The 25,485-nt window shown below is 39.9% G+C and overlaps 2 protein-coding genes across 2 annotated transcripts in view; one reads left to right on the top strand and one right to left on the bottom strand.

The window, feature by feature from the left end:
• Positions 1-17,803, bottom strand: part of cpped1 (calcineurin-like phosphoesterase domain containing 1) — a 58,167-nt gene extending 40,364 nt beyond the window's left edge. Inside the window, exons 1-2 of the mRNA XM_030121629.1 lie at positions 17,604-17,803; positions 13,991-14,209 (exon numbers count right to left, since the gene is read on the bottom strand). Of these exons, the coding sequence (XP_029977489.1) occupies positions 13,991-14,209; positions 17,604-17,667 (283 nt within the window). The 5' untranslated portion in view covers positions 17,668-17,803. The remainder of the gene's footprint in view (positions 1-13,990; positions 14,210-17,603) is intronic.
• Positions 17,804-20,481: 2,678 nt separating this feature from the next.
• Positions 20,482-25,485, top strand: part of LOC115439431 (protein shisa-9A-like) — a 78,306-nt gene continuing 73,302 nt past the window's right edge. Inside the window, exons 1-2 of the mRNA XM_030163268.1 lie at positions 20,482-21,452; positions 22,288-22,394. Of these exons, the coding sequence (XP_030019128.1) occupies positions 20,938-21,452; positions 22,288-22,394 (622 nt within the window). The 5' untranslated portion in view covers positions 20,482-20,937. The remainder of the gene's footprint in view (positions 21,453-22,287; positions 22,395-25,485) is intronic.

Consider the following 25,485-nt stretch of genomic DNA (forward strand, 5'->3'; position numbering starts at 1 on the left):
AAATAGGTTGGGTATGTTTTTATGTTGAGGAGGCAAACTACAGTTTTCCACTAGCATGAGCCATTAGGACCAGTCAAAATGTGCTAAAAAAAACTATGACTCATTTCCTGCTTATGTACTTTAAACCTAGATTTTTCCTGGTTATATTGTCATTAATATTCCCCATATATCCCATTCGACCATTGCTAATATGTAATATGAATGGTCACTTCCCCAACTAAAGGAACAAAATGTGAGGGTTGTGATTTGAGCTCAGTGATCCTTAGATAAGTCTGCTAATACATGGAAAGACAGCCAGATAAAAAGAAAAATACATTCAAAAATTAGACATAAAATAATCACATAAATTGGCAGGATGCACAGGAAAATCAAAGATCACTGTATTTTATGCATACAAATTCTTGTCCTGCTTTCCTCTTTTGGAAGAAGCCACATATGTACTGAGTAGGGAGAAGGGAAATAAAAACACAATGCTGCTCTCCACTCGCTCTGGAGCTCTGACTGAAAGGCCTTGTTCATTTAATGAGATTGCAACAGTGTGATTCTCAAACCCTGACAGGAGACTCTGGCAGGTTCTCGTTGAGCCTGTCCAACCCTGTAAGCACTTCTCTCAATTTCCTCTAAAGACTGGCTGCCGAGACTGCACACAGGCCCTTAGTGCGTGGGGTCTTGCTGTCGCATACATTTTCTACACTTAAACAACTGTGTTTTCAATATGTGGAGACCTGGAAATTTGTGACTAAGTCGAGCATGTCCCGCCACTGACAGCTTGTGCTGATGAGGCACCGGACTACACTGTATGGGAAGGTGATATAGCTGAGATAGAAGGCGCATTAAATGTGTCGCACAACCTTTAACACACACACAGAGCAGTGTCATTAAAGTGTAGTGGATCAAACTGTATCCTGAATTGAAGACCGGATGAAGACCACATGACTGACAAGTTGTCTGGTGCAGCGTTAACAGTGATGTTGCAATGAAATGGGCCCAAAGCCTGAAGGCAAAGTGTCTGATTACTATTCTATGTTCAAACCCACGTCTATACTCACAAGCCTCGGGCAATGAGATCACTGATACAAGCATCTGAAATTAGTTTTAGCAGGTAGGTTGAGTAGTTCAGACAACAGAGGGGAGCTTTGACTAGAAAAGAGGGCTGGGTAATGTATCGACCTTTTGAAGTGTAACTTTCAGGTTACATTTTGTTGCGGAGTTAAGCATGATGTTATACAGAACCAAATGATCTAGTATAAATATCTGAAAAGACAGCCTTGAGTTACTAAACATAAAAACAAAAATTCAGAGTCATTGCTTTCAGCACTGCTCTTTAAAAGATATCATTTTTACAAAACAGGGTCAAATCAAATCACAGAGGGGGGTCATTTCTACAGCTACTTTTACACAGAGATCCCGGAAAAAAAGGGGAAATGGTGACTCCACCTTTTGACACCATCAATTTACACAGCCAAGCCAAAGGAGTGAGAGTGGTGAGACAGGCGGGAGTTTTCCATAGCGGACCTGTGTTCCAGAATCAAAGGGTTGGGGACGCAGTGCAGCACATAGTGTGACGTATAACTTGCGCATCGGAAAAACGTCACACCTTGGCTGCAGAAGTGTTCCTTTTACACAGCGTTCCAGAATCCTGATTCCACCTTTACCATGGCTCTGTTACTACCTCCAGAAGCGTTACAGAGCCGTGACAGAGGTGGGACCAAATGATCCCACCATTTAGTTTACACAGACGTCATTCTGGAATAAAGGTGAAATATTCCTGGAACAGAAGTGTTGTGCAAAAGGGGCTTATGACATGCTCAGTACACTGTCTGAGGCAGTAAAGAAACAAACAGGGAAAAAGGGCAGTAAAATACACAGCATTTTATAAACCACTTCCAGTAGCTGATTTCTTTTGAATGTTGCCTCCTCTGATATTTTGTCTTTAATACAACACAGAAATCACACCTTGCCAAAGTACCACTTTTATGGAGTTACATTTAGCACCCCTTTTAAAGGCACAGTGATAGTTTTTTGGCATCATTTGGTAAAAACTCCTTAATAACCTTTAAGCATACTGTAATTCAATTGGTTAGACAGGAAATGAGAATCCCCACCCCCCCTTTTCTGTTGACTGTTTTCAGGTTGTAAAAAACCTGTCCAAAACGGGAGAATTTGGCCATTTATACACATTTTCAGACAGGTAGGGGGTTAAAAACATTATTGATAGTTCATCACATTCTGTCAGACATGACTCTACAGTTCCACTATGGACTTCCTTGGCTTGACACATAACCATGGAAAAGTGGCGTCACTTTTCCACAGTGGTGTCAAAGCATCAGGTCATCTAGATTTATATTTAGTCTTTTGATTTGGACCGAGATGAGAGAGCTACAGTGGGAAAATGTGCATTTTTATATTCTGTAGTTTTTTAGTCCCTCATTTCATCATGCCTCACCTAATAATACATTTTTTTGACTAAGATATTTAAATGTTTTTCTTCATATTTCCCTTCTAAAATCACTGTCTTTGCTAACATGTTGCAGGTGTGATGTTCATAAGGGTAAGAAATGGGTGTTTGGTAAATCCCCATATGGATGCCCCACCACTTCTTAGAAATAGCTTACATACACTGTGCCCGGCCAAAAAACAAAAGTTATTTTTCACTGCACCTAGGTTTGGTTAAGGGAGACATTCACTGTGACATCTTTTTTGCCACATAATGCTTATGTAGTGTCACAATAAGGCTCATAATATTTTTTTCCATCCATAGTTGCATTAATTTTGGATTTTTGATGATGGAGAATTGGGCTGCTGCATCAAGTCTTCATCACATCCCAAATTACAGTCTGGATAATATGGAGGCTAATCCATGTGTGAAAATGATGTCTCATTTTCCCTGAACCATTCTGTCACAAGCCTGATGATCCTGATCGATCTTGGCATTGTCCAATCTTTTTTGATGTTAAAGAAATGAGAGGCTACTTATTGCATCAGTTAGAGTTAAATAACATACTACAGCTGAAACATTAACCACTGCAGTACTTACTGATGGAAGGATGTGAACTGTTTGCTTAGTTAAATCCAGGCAGTTCCTTTTTTTTGGCCGGGCTGTCTATTTAACTCTAACTGATACAGTAAGTAGCCTCTCATTTCTTTAACGTCAAAAAGATTGGACAATGCCAGGATTCAGCAGGCTTGTGACAGAATGGTTGAGGGAGAATGACACATCATTTTCAAACATGGATTAGCCTCCATATAGTCCAAACTGAAATTTGGGATGTGATGAAGACTTGATGCAGCTGTCTGGTTCTCCATCATCAAAAATCCAAAATTAATGCAACTATGGATGGACAAAATATTATGAACCTTATTGTGACACTACATAAGCCTTATGCGGTTAAAAAAAAAAGATGTCACAATGAATGTCTCCTGTAATCAAAACCGAAGGTGGTGCAGTGAAATATTGCATGTGCATGTTTTTTTACAGCTAGGCAGTGTATATTGTGTATCTTCATAATTGATCTACACACTGTTTAGTGGGTTTCACATCTGCAAGACAGTTTCAGGGCACACCTTTGAAGACAAATGAATGTGGGGTCTTACACACCAAAATGGCATAAAGACTCAAAATTCTTCTACACGTTCCAAAAAAACTCTTCTCTATGGGTCGTCGCTGCTTCAGACTTTCCTCTCCTTCAGAATCCCCACAGAGCCCAATTTTATTTTGTGTTGAATGGTAATTAAACAAACTTTCTTCAGGTACAGAGAGGGGATAGTGAAGTCACATGGCAACCTCTACTTCACCTTTTTGAGATTTACACACATGTGTACGTACTCAAACATTCCTCTGTGCTGTATCATGCGTAACATTCTTCACGAACCCCCAGAGAAGCAGCTTGAATCCTTTGTAGTGCTCATTAGGAGAGTGTTAAGTCCAGCATGTTCCTCTAATCTAATCAGCTCTCTATCTCACTCTTTCTCTCCCCATTGCCCCCCCCCCCAACTCTTTACCCTCTTCATTTGTCAGCTTTGAAAGCAAGTGAGAGAAACCAGAGAGTGAAAGTGAGGGAGAGAGGAAAAGATAGGGAGCGAAAGACATTGAAGGAAGTCTTTGAGATGAGAAAGTGTCTCTCGGGGCTTTGCTTGGATTGGAGAGGAGACAGGGAATTGGGATGAAGGACTGACATCTCAGTAAAAGGTCCAGATGACATAATGTTTCAATAACATTTCCAAGGTTTCCAACACTTCATTAAACCACGCAACCTCTGAGGGCTTTGTTTAGATTATATCTCTTCAAAAGGAGAAAAAGGAGTCTCAGCGCATCAGGAATGTTCTCCGTTGTTTGTGAATAAGCATTCCTGATTACCACTGCAACAACCACCCTTTGACGAGTCAAATGGATTCATTAAACAGGTTGAAAAACATCACTATCAACCTGTCAGTTTTCCATGATCTGAAGCTGGGCATCAATATCGATGAACGTGACTCTGTTATGGAATAACTACGAGATCAAGCAAATCAGGATTAGCCAAGGCCACTAAGCATTTATTATATACTAGGATGTTCATGGAGAAAAATATTCAAGAAAATAGTTATAAATAGTTAATCTGTTGTGTAAAATGTTTAAACTTAAATTGCAAACCAGACTTAAGCATGGCTTGACAAAAACCTCATTATGTTAAAAATGTTCATGTCAGCCAATATTAGTAATCATCTGTCAAATTAATATTTCTTTCAAGTGTAAAGGTTGATTGTTGGTCCTTTCGTAAGAAAACAAGTAATTATTTGCAGTTTTAAAAAATTGCACATGTAGCAATGGAATCAAGACTACATAAAGGACACAGCAAAATTAAACAGACATACACTATATTGCCAAAAATATTCGCTCACCCATCCAAATAATCAGAATCAGGTGTTCCAGTCACTTCCATGGCCACAGGTGTATAAAATCAAGCACCTAGGCATGCAGACTGCTTTTACAAACATTTGTGAGAGAATGGGTCGCTCTCAGGAGCTCAGTGAATTCCAGCGTGGAACTGTGACAGGATGCCACCTGTGCAACAAATCCAGTCATGAAATTTCCTGGCTCCTAAATATTCCACAGTCAACTGTCAGCTGTATTATAAGAAGGCAGAAGTGTTTGGGAACGACAGCAACTCAGTAACGAAGTGGTAGGCCACGTAAAGTAACGGAGCGGGGTCAGCGGATGGTGAGGCGCATAGTGCGAAGAGGTCGCCAACTTTCTGCAGAGTCAATCACTACAGACCTTCAAACTTCATGTGGCCTTCAGATTAGCTCAAGAACAGTGTGCAGAGAGCTTCATGGAATGGGTTTCCATGGCCGAGCAGCTGCATCCAAGCCATACATCACCAAGTGCAATGCAAAGCGCCGGATGCAGTGGTGTAAAGCACGCCGCCACTGGACTCTAGAGCAGTGGAGGCGCATTCTCTGGAGTGACCAATCGCGCTTCTCCATCTGGCAACCTGATGGACGGGTCTGGGTTTGGCGGTCACCAGGAGAACGATACTTGTCGGACTGCACTGTGCCAAGTGTAAAGTTTGGTGGAGGGGGGATTATGGTGTGGGGTTGTTTTTCAGGAGCTGGGCTTGGTCCCTTAGTTCCAGTGAAAGGAACTGGGAATGCTTCAGCACACCAAGACATTTTGGACAATTCCATGCTCCCAACTTTGTGGGAACAGTTTGGAGCTGGCCCCTTCCTCTTCCAACATGACTGTGCACCAGTGCACAAAGCAAGGTCCATAAAGGCATGGATGACAGAGTCTGGTGTGGATGAACTTGACTGGCCTGCACAGAGTCCTGACCTCAACCCGACAGAACACCTTTGGGATGAATTAGAGCGGAGACTGAGAGCCAGGCCTTCTGTCCAACATCAGTGTGTGACCTCACAAATGCACTTCTGGAAGAATGGTCCAAAATTCCCATAAACACACTCCTAAACCTTGTGGACAGCCTTCCCAGAAGAGTTGAAGCCGTTATAGCTGCAAAGGGTGGACCCACGTCATATTGAACCCCATAGACTAGGAATGGGATGTCACTTAAATTCATATGCGAGTCAAGGCAGGTGAGCAAATACTTTTGGCAATATAGTGTAGGTGATATAACAGACAAGATGAAGCCACGTAACTGAGATAGGAGGAAAGATTCGTAAGTGACAAACCAACACGATCATTGTGTAAAAAATTATACAACATGTACTAATGATGCAAAAGGTGGAGCAGAATGGAAACAAAGTACAAAAAGTAATAAAGTGCTTCAAGAGGAAAATTGCAAGGCATGTAACAAAAAAAGAAAAGAACAAAACGGACAAAAACAACATGAAACAACTTCAAAGCAGGACAGTGCCTTTCTCAGCATTAAAAATGAAATAAAATTGGCAAAAATCTATATAACACCAGTAAGCATATTGCAATTCAAATAGTCTGGAAGAAAACAAGAATTCTACCCACACTTGTGGCCTCTTTTCCCTTATGACACAGATTTATTAGAGATGTTTTCAGGTGGGTAACTCTACTGCTGTGATTTGTGACTTAAACCAGAAGCTTAGAAAAGTGGCTTCACTGCTTTTCCACAGCAACAGATTCATGTAGCTTTATATTTACCGTTTTGATTTGGACTGAGAGGAGAGAGCTGTAGAAGAAGGGTGTGTATTTTAAAGTTCTGCCATCTTTTCAGCCCCTACTGATTTAAAGTGCAGTTAAGTAAAAACAAAACATTGAAAACATCTATGGATTTAATTTAGAAAATGATGAAAATAAACTTAAAGATGAAAGAAAATGTAAATAAGAATACTGCAATATAAAATTCTATCCCAATAAATACTATGATATTGTCCAGCCATGGCAAAAAAGTCTGAATCAAATCTTAATAAATCTAAATAAATATTGGAAAGCAACTTAATAACAGGAAAAAATCCCAAAACCATTACAAAGAAGCATAACAAATGAAACAGAAAAAAGTATCCTAGTTAAATGTATCAGTGCTGTAATTCCTGATACGTGACTTATCAAAGGGATCATAAAAATATATTTTAGCTTGTATCCAATATTTTTTGTATTTGTTGTGATTTTATCCTGTCATGTCATTACTGAGCGTTAAAAAAAAAATTGGAGTTAAAAAAAAAAATTATTAAAAAAAAAACAAAAAACAGATTTCATTCAGATGGATGTTTCAAGAGATTCATTAATGACAAGAAGAAATGAGTGTGTTTGTGTACAGTGTCAGATTTGCAAATGAAGGCTGTCAAAGTAAGGGGAGAGGGCCATGAGACTGTGGCACGTTACAAAATGACAGAGACGGAAAGGAACGTGAGAACGACGAAGAGAGAGAGACGGAGAGTGAAATCCGTGGGAACAGAAATACAGTTGCCAATTTCCTGTCGCGGACAGGCAGCAGTGTTGACAATGCCAGTTGACAGCCAGCTTCCCTTGGCCGCCATCCATTCATTTTGTATTGTAAATAAACAGTTTAAGGGGAAATGTCAGCCGAGAGATGGAAGGAGCAGCTCTGGCTATAATATTTCTTCCCTCCTCCTCCTCGTTTTCTACCCCCCAATACAGCAGCCCAGTTGCCAGGCAAGTGACGGACGTGGCGAGTAATGAGGATGGCACACACAACCTGCTCAGCCGGGGCTGACAGTAACAAGGGCAGACGCCGCAACGTTTAAAGTTCCCCCAGGCCTCACAGTTTAAACCCCATGCTTACATTATCTACTGTCCCACTGCATGTCTGAAATAGAACATGCTGTGACCTATAAATGTAAGTGATCAGAGGGAGACAGAGAGATGGAAAATGGATGGAGGCCATGATTTGGTGTAAATGGTGCAGTCATTGTGATGATAAAGACACTTGGATGCCTACAGCAAGACTTTCAGATAAAAGGGAGACATGTGTCCCCTGTGCAGTTAAAACTGGTGGTCATTATGACCCAAAAAGAGAAGAGGAAGGCAAGGCTTGCTCTATGACTAAGCCAAGTTGAAACTGTGTTGCATATGAATAGTCCGCCTTGAGTCAGATTTTAGAAACACAAGCCAAGGACATGCTACAGATGGTATATTGCACTACTTATGAGAAAACACTGTTTAACGATAACTTGTAGAACCTTCAACTCAGGATCAAGCCCTGTGATGCTTTCATCATGATCCAATCAAACATGGAAACAGATGTACTGAAGGACCACGTGCAGAGAGAGAGACAGGTTTGCCTGCCATCTCCTCTCCCTCTCCCTCTCTCTTGTGCCCATTCCTTGAGGCCAGGCAGCCAGGCAGGCACCTCATGCTAGCTCCCTAATTGTCATGCAAAGGTAGCTTCCTTTGGTTAGTGGCTTGCGGCTCTTTTTGCTGAACGTTAACTCTGCAGTGGGTCCTGCCAGCCCTTTCCTCTTTCCCTGTTATCAAATCAGGCAGATGGACATTGGGAAATACGCACACCACGTAGTACTGACTCATTTCATTAAAGTTACTTTAATAAAAGTATCCTCTTGCTAATAATCCTTGCCAAGCTAAGCAGCCAAGGTCTTCTACTGGGGAAACACAAGAGTTTTGTGTATGGCCTTAAAAGGTTTATTATTATATGAGTGGACTTGATTGGTTTGTATTTACAGGTTGACATTAATCATCAAATCTCACTAGCTACCAAAACAGGGATTTACAAAGACAGAGGCAAGTGCGATTGAACACAGTGTGACTCAAACAGGCTGTGTCTGTTCCAAATAAGGTGGGAAATAGCTGCAAAAAAATGATTTTGTTTACTCGGCCAGCTATTTCTGAAAGCCCGGTTCTATTCCGAAAATCTATTTGTCTGGCTCGACAGCGAAAGCATCTGGTGGATTGGGGAACCAGCTGCCATTGTGGCAAAAGAAGTCAGTTTGCTGTCCTGGTTCCAAGACATCTAATATGACAAAATCCCAATGTAACATAGGAAAAGTGAGCACAGTATTAGCCTGACAGTGATGGAGAGAAGTGAACACAGACATTATTTACAAACTAAAGCAATAAATAAAAGAAGACTAATATTCTCCCTCTGTAAACAGAACTCATCTGCTGAACTATGTCAGCAACAAAAGAAACACCTATTGACATGAGCTTTGGTGACCAGGCACCTTCAAGTAAACAGTTTGAAGTTTGAAACATAAATATTTTACACTGTCAAAAGGTTTTTATAGACAGAGAACAGTACTCAGTTTCTTCCCTTGCCCACTCCAGCATCTGCAGCAGTCGAAAAGCACAGCAGCAACTGTTTGCTTCATAGATTTTCAGAATTGGACTGGAGTTTAAAGTCTGCCTGTGATGATCAATAACTGAAATCTTCATCAGCACAGAAACTAAACCTGCGTGAGAATAGCCACGAGGCCTGAGCTTTTTCATAGATAAATACCAGCCGCTGTCTTGGGGGAGTGCGCTGTTTACAGACTCTGGCCTGGAAACAGAGCAGGGTAATGTTCAAATCACCTCAATCAGAAATATTCTGTAACTGAACCACCCCAAAGCTGATGTTCCTCACAGAGTGCATTAATTAGATTATGGCCATCTCAGAGGGCAGCTAAGAATATATTAATCAATACCCTTCCAGCATATTTTATTCTCTTTAAAGCCAGATAAATGGAGGAAAGCTGCTAAGCTACAGCTAAAAAACATAACTGAAAATATGTACCATTGAAGCATTAGTGTTGGGTTGTTATGTTCTGTATATCCTCTGACTCCTGACACACAATGAAAAGTACACAGGATATCACCAAATATGACCGAACAAAATGTCTATATATTTGCCGTTACCTGGTCTTGAGCATTTTTAGGTTTGACATCTTTTTAATGTGTAACTTTAATAAGGGTGTAGGAGCCATGTGTAAGTTTTCTTTTTGTATTTGTGGGTTTGGGTTGTGTGTGTACACTGTATTGGTGCTCAGGTGAGGGGTGTGTCACTGTGCCGTCCGTGGTTACTTGCAATTGCACTCACCTGTTCTCCTGTCCTGAATATGGCGTGGGGTGAGTGTCAGGAGTGAAATTTTATGTTGACTACTACACTACACTACACTATACTTTGCCTTATTATCTTTACATGGACGACTATTAGCAATTGGAGCTTCTGTACTGCTATGAAATAGAAATAAAGGTGTTGAACAGTTTCGGAAACAAAGATGGAGTTCAGTGTGCACGTCAACAATTTTATCCCATGTTTAGCCCACTATGGCTGATTGTTTTTGTTTTTTTTTTGTGGTTCCTGGTTGGCCACAAAAAATGGCATTTTGAGCTCAAAAACTTTAAAAAACGATCTCACTCAAAAAACAGTACACTTAGTACTATGGCTGAACTCCTCTCACATAGACACATAGACAAGACTGAAGCAGCTGCTGCTGCATCTCTAATGTGCTCCTTACAATAAACCTCACATGTAGACCTTGCTTTGGTTGTAGGTTTCTTAAACTCAGTAATTCTAATGTAAAACAGACAGCTGCCAACTAAGAAAATAAATGAACTCAATCAATTCAAATTTTGTGCTTTGTAGTCTGTCTCCGATTCCTTGGACACATCTGCAGGTGCGAGCTTTGCCACTCAACAGAAAGCCTGAGTACTAGCCATCACATCCATGGAAGATGAGAAAGATAGTCATGTGACCTGAGTGATAAGGAAATGGTTGAGTTCAGCACTGTCCAATGTTAACAGACCATCATATTGCATAAAGTTAATGAGAAATCAAAACCTGCCTCCGTTTTGAATGACCTTGGTTGAAACTAAAATTGCTATTTTAATATAGTACTGTAAAAGTCTTAGGCCACCTTTAGCTTTACTGTTTTTGCCGGGTTGAAATGAGCATACATATATATTTTTCATTCTCTTTTCTTTAGATACAACAAGAAAATACAGGGAATGTGCACAGCCTCCAAAGAAAAAACTGCACCATATGGGTTAAAGTCACTATTTAGTGTGACCCCTGTCCACAAGCAGCACAAACAGTCAGAAACATCTGACATGTGTTGAATGAAACCTGATATAAAACATCAGAAAATTAAAGCCATAAACTCATATTGTCTGAACAAAAGGGTTAAAGACACGTTACGTGTATAGGGAGGTTACACTAAATACTACCACTTTCATTTAAGCTGTTATATCATTCAAACTTTTGTTTTTACTGCTGTGCATACTTTCCATATATTCAGATTGTATCTGAATACAGAGATTCAGAAATGCATATGTATGGTCATTAGAAGTTTACTAAACCAACAAACCAAATGTTGGACCAGGACCACAGTGTTGTATAGGCCTGAGTTCTGTTCTTAATTCTGTCACTGAAGACCAGAAATGTAATCTAACAAGCTGTGGGTTGGAGAATCTGTGTTTAAGCAAAAGGATTTTCATTTAATGCTTATTTTGTATTAATTCTTCATTATTTGATTGACTACAAGCTGAAGTGTTCAGAAGAAAACAAATGCAATTAATTTTGATAAAATATATTTTTTTTCTATTTTCATTTGAAGGACAACCCTTGTGTTAACAACTGGTATCAGGATATTCCTCATCATCTCTATGACTACACTATTTAGATCAAACCATGGCCTCCATCCATTTTCCATTCCCACATCTCCCTCTCTGATCACTTGGGGGTATATCTATAGAGTTGTGAATGAAGGCTCAGGTATCGTTTGCTGTAACTTTGGTAGTCAATAGCCAACGATGCTACAGCAGCAGGAATTACATGTTCATTTGAAACTTGCTGGTGCTCATCTGATCTGACTGGCATTTTGATGAGTGATTGAGTGTATATTAGTATATCATATTAGAGCATTAAAAAACTGCACTGTTTATGAAAACAGAAATCTACTCTGCAATGGCTATGACAGAAGAGTAGTTGCTTTCCTCATTTTTACGACAGGAGACGTTGACATAGTGACTGTCTAATATGGCGGGTAACAGTACTTGAATCTTGGCTGTTAAAAACTGCTTTTGATCACTTTGGAGAAAAATCTGTCATCTTTTCACTGTTTAATACAAATTAACCATAAAGGATGCTGACTGGTGAAATGGTGCAGAGTCAGTGATCTCAGCTTGAGTTGTGGAACAGTTTGCACTCATCTATAATTTTAGAGACTAATCTCATATGCTTTGAATAAGTATAGCATTTGCATGAGGATGTGTGAGCTACCAGATGTTATGAAATAGTGCTCATGGGACTATGGATGTACGATCTGGTTTGACTAAAAGAGGCTGAGCAGAGTTAAAGCTCATGCAACTGGCATCTGTGAGTTCACATAATGTTCTCCAACATTAGGCGGATAATTGGCAGCTACACAGGCTGATGCTAGTATCCTGTTTTAATATTCAGCTGAGTGTCCACTCTCCCCACTAGTGAGGCTTGTTTTTAATAGTACAAGCATCTTGTTATTTTTTATTTGTTGAACTAAGAACTCTGTTTATTGAGAGCAATTCAGCTCTTATCACCATTCATCAAACACTGCATCACAAAATAACAAGAGAGCTCACACTACACCTAAACATTTGATGTGTTTAGTGTTTTGCTACTAACAAGATTGAGGGAGATTGTCGGAACAGACTTCATACAAGAATAATAAACAGAGGTCAAAATGGTATAAACAGGGTGGTGTTTAGGTTTAGGTACTATATCTGAAAGGTTTTATTCAGCCTGTTCTGACACTGACAAAAAAAGATTATGTGTAAGGAGGGCGATAAACAGTATGTTTGTCTGCTATAATGCTATAATCTCTATCCTAAGACAAACAGTAAAAATGCATATGTTAGGGCTGGGTAACCTAGCCACAGGACCATGTGAGGGTTTTCCAAGGCAGAATGACATTTTTTTCATCTCTTAAACTAAAATATCGGCCTGTTACAACCAAACTATGAGAAGCTTTCCCTTGTTTTCACTGGTTTCTGGAGGATTAGACTGTGGGGGGGATCGCTTGTTGTTGTTCCATTTTTGTTCATTTTGGATTGATATTGTTGCAGTACTAATACAGAAAACTAAAGGAAAATGTGCTTATTGATGAAGAACACACCAGTTCACATTTCCCTAACTGTACTTACATGTGTGACAGCTGCAGTTTTCATTCATGACCTAAACTGTGGGGGCCTAATTTGTCCCAACAGAGTTTTATAATTAGTTTTTACACTCTAACTTTCTTTGTACCACTGCTTTGGCAAAGCATTGATGTGAATCAGATTCAAAGGGTACCTGTAGTGAATTTTCATTGCAGGCTATTTTAAAAGATTGCGTATAATACTAACGGTTCCATCAGGTAACTTGCGTCATAGCCCGTTGTCAAGTACATGTAAGTACTAAGTCACTGCTCCATGGTCAGGCATGGTCAGTGACATATGTTGCCGCCGTAACAGGCTGTTCCAGCACTGGTAGTGATGCAGACTCGATGTATTGTCTGATCACCTGGACTGTCATGGACTGGTCACTGACCCCATGCAGCAGACACCAATCTAAGATGACACATTATCGGCCAGTGCTGGGTTGCATCTCTAGGTCAATGGCAGCGTGCAAAGCTTACGGCTCCACACAGGGTTTCCACTCAATCTTGCTCACTGACTGCTGCTTGTTTACTCATGCTCAATTATCTGGAATCAGTGATGGTACGTCACTTCTGACTGCTCCCCATAGGTTCTGCCCCCACACATAATTCATATAATAAAAAGGTCCAGTGTGGTGCTTTTATGGTGATTTTGTTTACTGAATTTGCACCTCTCTTGCTTATAAGTAATACACAAAGCACAAATAATGTTGTAAGCATGACCGGTATAGGTACACTTTAATGCACATTCAATTTTGATTTGTTTCTGTCTGAGGTCATCACACCCTCAGCCGTTCTTTTTGACAAAAGGAACACGTTAGGCAAATTCTGCAGGTTAAAATGGATTAACTGAAGCCTTTTAGTACAGACAGTCAGATAAGCACATTTTTGCAGTTTCCCATATTAAATGCAGTCATGTATCTTCAAGTTATGTCCTAGCCCCTGTTCCTACCTGGCATGGCATGGACCAGGTCACCACACAGCACCATGAACCTCGGCCTTGGCTGAAGGTGGTTTACGGCCTCCACGGCTTGCTTAGTGAGCTCTACCTCCTCAGCCCATTCGTCCCCTCCACCATCACAATCACCATCTTTCCAGGCCTTCATTAGACCAAGCTGGGGGTCTGCGGCTTGAATGAAGTAAAACGGACCCCTCCACTCATGTTCCACATCTGGACAAGAAACATATGACAGTAAAGATCGATCAATAATGACGGAACAAAAAGTCAGTGGGTGATCAGTCAGCTGCTATCATTCCTGCCCTTCACAAAAAATTTCTGACACCGCACCGTAAGTGCATTATCCATGCTTGAAATTAACAATCTTTGACTTTAGAAAGTGGATAACTGTTGAACTCAACATTTCAATGTAAGTAATAAATACCTACATAAATAAATCTGTACCACTGAACATCAAACTCAAAGTAATCAATCAATAAATGTGGAACTGAGCATCAAACTAACCATAGAAAATGTAGTTGAAAATTATTTTTTGAGCTATTATTTCCCCTCAAAGCACCAACTTCTGCTGATACTGACAGTTTGTAAAATGTCTCACTGGTGCCAATTCATATATACTGTATATTCAATGCCAGCCAAGCCAATTAATCAATCTGTCTCTATATAAAAGACATCAAACGGTGAAAGACAAAAAGAATGCTCTGAATTCACTCTATTTAAAGCACAAAAAAGAGCTCCAGATTTATCCACCATTAGCTTAAGACCACTTCAACATTTTTATTTTACAATGATGGAAACCGCAAGTAATGTAACATACAGAATCATAAAGCCTGGGAATTAGGGCTCATCACAGCATTAGTCATTGAGTCGTACAGGGTTTGATGTAGAAGTCTTACATTTATTCTTGGATCCTATGCAACACTTGATTAGTTGAGAGAGCTGTGATCAGGGTTCAGGAGCGAAAACTGAAATCCAGGGGGAAAATGTTCCATTGTCTTTTCTTGAAGCTGTACAGTACATGTTCATTCCACCAGCAACCACAGCTAAATAATTAACAAAAAGCTACATGTTAAACCATGAATGGCAACGAACAAGTGTTTTACATAATCCTGATATATTACATAACTGAAGAGCACTACAATCTAATCACTCTTAAATATTCATTAACAAACTGCCCCCCCCCTTCCATGTAGAGAACGGAAGCACACACTCAGCTCAGCACGACTGATGGTAATGACAAGGTTTGACATGAAGGACACAGGAAAAAGCCCATCCAAGTGACATGGAAATGATTCTCCCCGCTGCCAGGAAATGGACAGATGCTAAGAGCAGGTGTAAATAACAGCTTTCTCTTTCACTCTTTATTTCTGGAGGATATGAAAGCAGATCTGTACTTATTGCACTGCTGTCGCTGTGGAGAGTCTGCATCTGCATTCTGCACAAATCCCACTCACTCACACTCAGCAGGGGCTACTTGCTGCTCTGCTTCCTGTAGTGTTTAACATGCTCTACATGTATAGCTCTCCCAAATGAGTTCATGATAATTCTGTCCTCCAGAGAAACTTGAGCAAAGACAGGGAGAAAAAAAAGAGTTTCTCACTCCTGGGATCTAGATGAATAAAAGCTTAACAATGATTCCCTCTACGTAACTGACATGAAACCAACAGGGAGAACACACTCTACTTTTATAATTACCATCATCATCTTTCAAACGAAATTGCTGCAGAATGCCTGTAGTCTTAACTAGCTTTGCCTTGATCTTATCTTGATTTTACAGAGGGTATGGCTGATGAATTCAGAGTTTATCCAGCTTAACACAGCGAGTACAAAGTTTTTCCACTGAGGAGAGAGCCTCATTTAATATCAGCAGTCTATGACAGTCTGCCAGGATTTTATTCCTGAGATACACAATTGAGTTGTCTTCTGAACGGATCAAAAACTTTCATCAGCACATCATGAAGTCTTACCACTCAGCATAATGATTTTGGAAACTCAGGTTTCAAGGGTTTGCATATGGAAATTATTAGTCAACAATACATATTTTGGAGCAGAGATAGACTAATTAGGTTTGGCTGATTAATGAGCAAAACTTAGACATGTGACATGCTACTTTTCTACACAATAGGACACGGCACCACAGTATGGCTTTGTGTCCTGTGTTCCTATTTGATCACAAACATACATATTGACAAAGCAACAATTCTGGATCAACCAATATGTGATCTGCATGATTTTAGGTCACCTTCACTATTGCTTTGGCTTGCATGGAACCTTAGCAAAAGTGCTGTATGTGACTGTACACACTCTCTTGCAGTGGAAACACCTAAAAACCTGTGCAAAGTAGAGCTGAATAAATGGAGAACAGCAATAAAGTAATCCATACATCCATGCATGTTTTTCTGAAGTTAGAAGCCATCCATGGAGAGTGTGCCTAACAGACACAACTCATGATTTCTTAAAACTCAGAGGACAACTCCTATAAGCTTTTTGCTGCACTAAACATATATTTTACTACTATCTCTCTCTGGAGTCACAAGTGTCTGAACCATTTCAGAGACAATCTAAAGACTTGAAGGAGAAGGCAAAGCTCTCATGACAGGAGATAAGAGGCAGAAGCCTTGTGTGTCTGTGCACACTGAACACAACTTCAAACATAAATTGCAGCGATTTCTCAGGTGGCAGATGGTGTGCTGGAAACAAAACTAATCATCATTTGAGAGGAAAGCACCAGGGGCTTGCTTTTTTTGAAGCAGTAATAAAACACTGAACATTTCAATGTTTTCCCCTCAAGATTTTCCCTGTGGAAGCTGGTTTTCCCTCAGTGGGTGGTAAATAAATTAAACAGACAAAGGTAGAAATCACTCGAACTAACAATGGTAAAGTTACTGACATAAGTACCAGTTAATTCCATTAATATTGTGACTGCTGAGACTGATCACAACAGCTTCTAAAGTTATTTCACTTTTATTTTGTTTTATTATTTGTTTTTGTTATTTAATCTTGTTTTATTTTATTTTATTTCAGACCTTACCAAGTTTCAACATGTAATACAAGCTGATGCTATTGATTCACTAAACATAGTATGAGTTAATTCCGGCTTATTTACAGCATTAACACACCTGTATTAATATGAATTAAAAGCAACTGCGATTGAAAACAGTGATTCAAGTACGACTTTTTTGGTGAAGTTCAGCGTTGATTGTAGTTCAACAGTTACTTTATTTTTAAATTTCTATTGTGGTTATAAATGCAATACTTTAGAAACAGTTACAGCAACGGAGTAACTATACCCAACTACAATTTCACTGTAGAATTTGATTCAATAATGCCTCTGGAAAGAGCACAACACCACAAATAACCTACAGTACATAATGTTATGTGTAAAACCAAGCTAACACGCTAATCGGTTAGCCTGACAGTGGCAGACAATGGGGAGGAAGTTGGTACGATAGAGTAGGAAAAAAGCTGTTAAATGAGGGTATTTCGTCTGTCAGTTCTGTAACCTGTGGCCGGCGACACCAACTTGTGTAACAGCTGAGGAGAAGACACAGTTAGCTAAAGCGTTAGCCTGTAAGTTTGGCTAAAGAAGCTAATGACAGTCGGCTACCTTCAGTCAGTCCGCTGAATGTCCGCTGTTTTGCCCTGAGAAATATATCCTCACTGTCAGCCATAACATCCGCTGGTTAAACAGCTGGTCCAGGAGGCTGTTTTCTTTTGTTGTTGTTGTCTGTTCGTGTCACCCCAGCTGCCTTGTCTCTGCGGGTTACCGGAGCCGACGATGACAGATATCGGTGATCGACTACACTGCCTGTTTAGAAATCTGTGTGTGACTTTTTCGCTGCAGCGGCCCCCAGTGTGATTTTGACATAAACAAAAATACTCTCACATACAAAACCTACCACCATATCTACATCTTTCGCTACGATAACTATTAAATTGCTCTATCTGTGTCTAATGCTCTCTTTCTTTCTAGAAAATGAAAAAAACGACAAACTACCATTAAGCCCTGGATTCATTTAGGGATGTTTGGTTTAACAAAAAAAAAAAAAAAGACAAAGGAGTAGTTTTATCGACAAATTTCCCCCCGACTGCATGGATTTATATGTAACATCGTATTTTACGCTTCTTACTTATCACAAAAACTCGCCTGAGAAAATAAGACATGTAATTTCATTGTCGAGTCAAACCTACATTTATCCAACTGCACTTGAATGCAACTTCGAAATACTCGTGTATTTGAGTATTGTCATATTCTGATACTTAATAACTTCCTTCTACTTCATTTTGGAGCCGTTTTACTCCACTAGATAACACGTAACGTTTTTCAGAGCAATCTATTATTACATTATATTATCATTATCAAACTATGGAGTATTATTTTTGAGATGAATGCTACTCCGTTGCCCATAAATTTAGAATAATATAGTTCTACTTTACTACATTACTTCTCATGAAATGATTGTGACAATGTGATTTATTGTTGATAATGTGTAACTGGGACACAGTATGTAACCATTGCACCTGGTTAAAGGTGATTACTGATGTGTATAAATAGGAATAAAAAGAGGAATGTGTCTGAAAACAAAATTATTCCAACTTTATAGGCGACAGTGCAATTATTTAAATAAACCCGCACTGACAGCTCCAATATTTTATTTTAATTTTAATGATACAACTGTAAGGATTCACTGCAGGACTTTTGTATTTTGGTATAATTTTACGGCTACTTGTAGAATGAAGTAACCGATCTCAGTAACCACTCCCCCCACCAAAAAAAGTCACTAAATCCTTGTACTCGCCTCATAGTATTTATTATCTCCTTGTTCTCGCTCAAACCGGGACCTTGGACAGAAACTGCAGCCCTTCAGAACCATGGAGAGCGTTCCTTAAAACTCTCCGGATGACCCATGAATCCTCCTTCACCTGTAACTCTTTACTTCTGTACTTTGATATTTTTGCGTAAACATATATTGTTTTTGCGCGGGGACTGTGCAAATACCTTCGAAGGTCTCTGGTTTGCGTAATGAATGAAATGAACCAGCTCATCTATTTGCGAAACAGGTCTGTGTAGGTATGCTTCACAAGTGCGTGAGATGTTTTGTTTTGTTTTTTTAATCTTGTTTATCCTTTTAGAATACTGTTCAGTTCATCCAATTAAACCAAGGCCTTTTGATCCTCACAGGGCCTCTGCTATTTAACTCATAAGAAATATACAACTTAGAAAAATAAGTGTGAGCTGGCATGATGAGCGAAGAAGCCTTTAACCCTTTAAACCCAAGCCTAAAATGGTCTGCCTGGACTTTTTTTTTTTTTTTTAATCTTATTTTGACAAACTAAAAGGTTAGAAAATATGCTGTGAGTGAGTCCGTTTGCCCATTTTCCAGAGCAATTTTATTTTCTCCAGATCTTTCAAAATCTAGCAATCATTTACAATTTCTGCATGTTATAATACTGCTAAAACGGCTTTTTCTCCAGGTTCTACAACAGGCATGAGTAAAATTACGTAATGACCCAATATAACCTATAAAGCGCAGCGTCGAAGGTTTCAGAAACCGTTGGAATTTTTCCAATTGCACAAACAAAGGCAGAGTTACAGTCATCCAAACTGCATAAGTGAGGGATGTGTCAAAGATGACACGTCAGGTTTTAAAGAGTTAAGATGAGGAGACAGAACAAATGCATTTGTGTTCAATGCAAGCTGTTTATTATACATTAAAGGTGAGATAAAAGCTGGAAGAGAGTGGTATGGCTCATTACTTCTACATTAGTAACATCCCTGTCAGGTCTTGTCATTTCCAGCACCTCAAGAACGTATTTGACGCACGTCTCTTAGAAAGACGCTGTTAGATTTACGCATGAAAACACCTTCAGTTCGGGTGAGTAATTGTTGGACTGTGTGACACGAACCCCGATCTTTCATATTTAAGTCCACAAACTTTACAAAACATTATAAAAGAGTCAAAAAAGAGTCATAACCAAGTGCCAGTAGCCTTCGTCACCACTTGAGAGCGGGAACGGGCTTTTTTTCAGGCGAATATTTCTTTAAAAATCTTATGATTTTGTGTGTTTCTGGTTAAAATATGATTGATGATGAATGAGAACCTAGAGAGTTCTGATGCCTAAGCCCCTATAGGGATTAAAGCTTGATATCCTGGGGCTGTTTTTGGTAAACGGATGTGTGTTAGTGCGTGTATGTGCGTGCGATTTTATTTTTTTTTTTAATTCGATGCTTTTAGAAGCTTTGCCAGACACTGTTTATTATACCACATTAAGCTTCAGGATTTTTAAACAATGACAACCTACATATGAAAATCCAAAGGAGGGTGGGGGGGTGGGAATGGGGGGCTCCCACGCCTTTTCACGACGGTAAAATAGAAATGTGTTGTGCGTATTTCGGGGCTTTCATCATAGTATTTCACAATAAAGGCTGCTATCACTGTCCTCGGCCCTCGCAGTCTCACTCACTCCCCCTGTTTTTCCTCCTCCTCTCCTTTTGCGCACCAGGTTCTCCCACCCTCGGCTCTTCTATTCGCTCACTGCGCTCTTATCCTCCGTACTGCTTGTGTCTGCCTACTACTGTGCGTAAGAGCGCACCGATGGATATGTAAAGGGGTGCATTCCTGAAATCGCGAAATCTGAGCGTCTGAGGCTGCAAATACTTCTCTGACAAGACGTGCATGAGCGCAGCAAAGTGCGCATGATAGTTAGTCATATAGTTCATTCCACGACGAATTTTTAAGATTGCTTTTTGATTTTTTTTTTTTTTTTTTTTTTTTTCTGGATGATGGTGTTTTGGTAAAGATGTTCGTCTGCGCGGATGACGGTGCGTTGCTATTTGGATCTACGCTTCTGGACTTTCCACCATATCATGACCGTGCGCCTCTTCCACTCTTTCCAAGTATTTTCGTTACCGCCTGAAGTTGAACAGAGGAGAAAGAACAATGAGAGGAAAATACTTTCTCCTCGGTTTCTTGTTGCTCAAAGTTATGGCTCTTGTGTGCAAGGCGGACGGGGAGCCTGGACTGCTCGGAGGATTCGTAATGATTGCCACCTCCAACGGCTCCAGAGAGGAGGAGAGCGTGTCAGAGGAGACCCCGCACACGGAGGACAAATGTCGGGGTTACTTCGACGTGATGGGCCAGTGGGACCCGCCGTTCATCTGCAAAACGGAAAATTATCTGTACTGCTGCGGCACCTGTGGCTTCCGCTTCTGCTGCTCCTACAAACACTCGCGACTGGATCAGAGCACCTGTAAAAATTATGACACTCCGGTGTGGATGAAGACTGGGCAGACACCCTACAACAAAATGAACAAGATGCACGACAGCACCAAAGACAAGACGAACTTAATTGTTTACATCATATGTGGAGTTGTGGCCATTATGGCCCTCGTGGGAATTTTCACCAAATTGGGTCTGGAAAAGGCGCACCGGCCCCAGAGGGAGAACATGTCCAGGTAAATCTCTCTCCCTGTCTTTATACGTCTATCTTCCACTCGCTCCACGTCTCTTCCCTCTCTGCCCGCCTCTCTGAGTGCGCTTGTTTACAAAGGACTTGCAGCATAGTAACCGACGCACGCAGCGATTTCGGAGCGTGCAAGGTGGCTGTCCTTTTGTTCATCCATTCTGTTCACATCAGAAGAGTGTAACAACACCAGCAACAAGGCAAAATGAATCAAAGACAACTTGCTTTCAACGCATAAACCTATCTATATGCATTATATTTCACGCACACGCTCTGAATCCTGCAAAAAAGAAACTTATCCTAATCTCCTCAATTGAGATTCCCTTGAAACAGGAGTAGATACTGTACGTCGTGTCCTCTCCAGTCTACTGTATCTATCCATTCTAATAGTATAACATTAACTGAGCTACTCTCCTGTCGTCAGGCGAGGGCGGTTTCTTCCACTAGAGTAAGATACTACTGCTGCTCCATTGTGTTTGTATTTGACTAGAGATCATTGAAAACGCTTGTACACATCTTCACAGTTTGTTTCTTTCATAATTTAACAGCCAAGAGCGATGTGCAATGATTGTAACACAAAAAAGACAAATTAAACCAAATAAGCCTTCATCATTCATCAAGGGGAAACACATTTTTTTCCACTTTGCTGCATCTCAGTTTCATGAAAGGAGATGCTGTGCAGCAGTGCAGCCCAACTGAATAATTAAATTAACCGTGCTATGCACAGTTCCACATGTCTGCAACCCATCATCCATCACCGCCTCTCTGTCTCTCACTACTGTCTCTTTCTCTCCTACTCCTCTTCCTGCTCGTCTTCTGTCTGACAGGGCCGTCGCCAGTGTGCTGCAGGGCGGGTGTCCAGGTGAGCAGTACCGGGGGGAAGAGGCCCTTGGAATGCATTCACAGCACTTTGTGTCCAGGGCCACAAACCTCCGTGAGTTTTTTGTTTAATGGTTCTTTTTTTTTCTTCTTTGAAATTATGACTATTATTTGTTATTTTGTTTCAAGGCTTTTGGACAGCTCATTACTGGCTGCTGTGAACTGTGTTTATAACTTAGAGCAGCATATGGAAGTGTGGGTGGGGTGTGTGTCAGCAAAAATCTGCTTATTTAAAAAGAGACTTGAATGTGTCCAGGCTGGTGTCAGACGCCCCCGTTAAGTCATTTATTTAGAGTGATGTGAGAGTGTGGTTAGGCATGAGAAGGAACAGGATCAAATCAATCGTCTCTGCTGGATTCTAGACGTTTTAACCTCCAACAGACCCAGTATGAGCAAAGAGACAACACACAGATAGATCACTGTCAGCTTGTTCCAATTTCCAATTTTGTTTCAACTGACAGCTTAAGTGTAGCTTTCAGAGAGGGATGCAGGAGATCCACCCCCCCACCCCAACGTTAAGAACACATACACTTGACTTGTCCCCCCTCTACTAAATATATTAAAGAAGCAGAGGACTTTTATTCCAGTGAGCCCCACAAAATATGTGCACCAATCAAGTTTTTTGTATGAATTTTGCTATCATTCACATAAAACATATCAGGCCAGTCTAATTAAAAGGTGATTTTGCAAGTGAGTTAAGTGCCATTTGGTCTTAAAAGTGTTGAAATAAGATGCAAAAAGATTCCACGCCCAAAATTCAAGTGTGATAAGATCTTTTTCTGTCGACAGTCTGCACAGAGCTGCTAACGATGTAATGAAGTGAAATGTATAGAAGCAATGGCCCTTTATAGTGCTCTTGACATTGAAAAATGCAGTTCACGGAGCTGGTGCACACAAAACTAGATGTTATTTCATGACAAACTGTGATTTCCTTGATTTATAAAAAGAACATTTGAATTTACAAACATCTTACGGGATGTTGAACTGATAGTGTAACTTAAAGAGAATTTAAAAAATAATGCGTACCCCACCACTGACTATTTAGAAAGAGTCTATGAGGCACATCTGTGAAAGAGTGTGACCACACTTCTCTATAAAGTTACTCATAGAAACATAGTGTGAGCTGAGTGCTGTGTCATTTTACTCGAAAGTAGGAATTTTATTTCTACACTGTTGCCCATGAAGTTGGAATGATTCTATTTTCAGACACATTCCTCTTTTTATTCTTATTTCTACACATCAGTTATCTCCTTTACCAGGTTCAATGACTGCATTAATGATTCCCAGTTAAACTTCATCTATTAATAATACATCATATTGTCAATCATTTCATGAAGAGAGATAAAAAAAAATTCACTTTAATTTTATGGTGTATTATGAGCGCATGTGAACACTGAAGCTTTAGTGCTTAAAATAACGAGGGCTATAGTGTTGTTGTCTGTCTATTCTAGTGTTCACTCAGCTTCAGTATTCTAAAAAAATCAACCCAAAATGCATGTGTGATATGTTCTGAATGTGCAGAATGTTTTGAGAATGCATGGAAAGAGGTCTGTTAATGAATCAAAGTGAATGCATGTATCACTGATGTGAATAGGTGTCACACACAGCATATTTTAATCCATAAAGACCCAGTGCTACTTTTGTGGCAGTTACAAAATATTTTATTCTCTACTTTTAACTTTTCTTAAGTGATTGATCATCATTTATTATAATACAATCCTCCGTATTTTGCGTTTTTTTCAGTAAAAATAAGGTATTTTCCTATATTTAATTTACTGATCATGTAGATGTTCATAAAAGCTCAGATTAAAGTTGAGGGTTAATATTTCAGAAACAGAGAAAACTAAAGAAAAAGTGACTTTTTCAGTAAATATACCAATAACTGGATGTAAAAACAAGTGTTTCCATCCACTGTCATTTATCAAACTCCATGGGTTTTACTGGTGAATCACTGTTGTAGAAGATGACAATGTTTCCACGTTCACTACGGAGCCTCTGAATGTCCAAATGGGTCATATCTGATGACCATGAAAAAATGACACACTGCATTTTACACCAATCATTTACATGTATTGACAGGATTAGTGGATGAGAGGTTATTAAACAATTTAGATCAGTGGATGCTTTTGGTTGCCAGCGGCTGTTTGGCTCTTTATGGGTTAATCCAGTATTTAAGTAAAGACAGACACCATAAATTAACTGGCACAAATAGATGGAGTAAAAATTCTGCAGCATGCCTGAAGTGAAGTGTTTGATGCTGAAATCTTGCCCCCCATCCCAATCCCCCAACATTTAACTGAAATCTACAGCTAATGATTGACAGCCCTGGATTGCATTTTATGTGGCCATGGTTGGATATCCATCCTTTCATAACGCTTTAGAGAGAGAATATCTGCCTGCCTTCCTCAAGCTTTTCAAATCCAACATTATTCACTGATTTATTTTGGTTCGTGCCCACATGATATAATGAGGAAGAGAAAGAAAGAGGGATGTGGGAGTGTGTGCGTGTGTGTGTGTGTGTGTGTGTGTGTGTGAGAGAGAGAGAGAGAGAGAGAGAGAGAGAGAGAGAGAGAGAGTCGGTGAGGAAGTGGCAGTGATGCTGATGATGGAGAGTAGAGAGACTTTGTAGGGGGAGAGTGGGGGGTGTTTGAAGGGTGTAGGGGGATAGAATACAGAGTGTATGAATGCCATCTATTTCTGTTGTGTCCCGTGGGCTGCTACTGTACACTACCGAGCTTCTTTGTGCTTTAACACCAAAGATCAAACAAGATGAAAGCACACAAACACACACATGCACACACTCAAATATGTGCAAACCAGAGCATACACACAAAGGCATAGGTTTTGACTGACCAGGGGGGTGGATGAATTCAGCTAGGAGTCTAGGGGTCTGCCTTCAGGACATTTTGAGAATCAAACATTTCATTTCCTGCACAATTTAAGCGTCAGTTTTTGTGGTGGGAATGTCTTCATGTGTGCAGTGTTTTCAGGATGAAACCTAAAACATATTTTTGGTGTCCTCTAAAGGTCTGAATGAATGTACATTTACTACCATCACAAAATGAAGTTATACTGAAAAATGAGGAGCAGAATCAGAAATAAAAATAATAATAAAAAAAAATATGTATGTATATACCTGAAAGATT

Source organism: Sphaeramia orbicularis, chromosome 19 (genome assembly GCF_902148855.1).
Source record: "Sphaeramia orbicularis chromosome 19, fSphaOr1.1, whole genome shotgun sequence".
In the NCBI taxonomy this organism is placed as follows: domain Eukaryota; kingdom Metazoa; phylum Chordata; class Actinopteri; order Kurtiformes; family Apogonidae; genus Sphaeramia; species Sphaeramia orbicularis.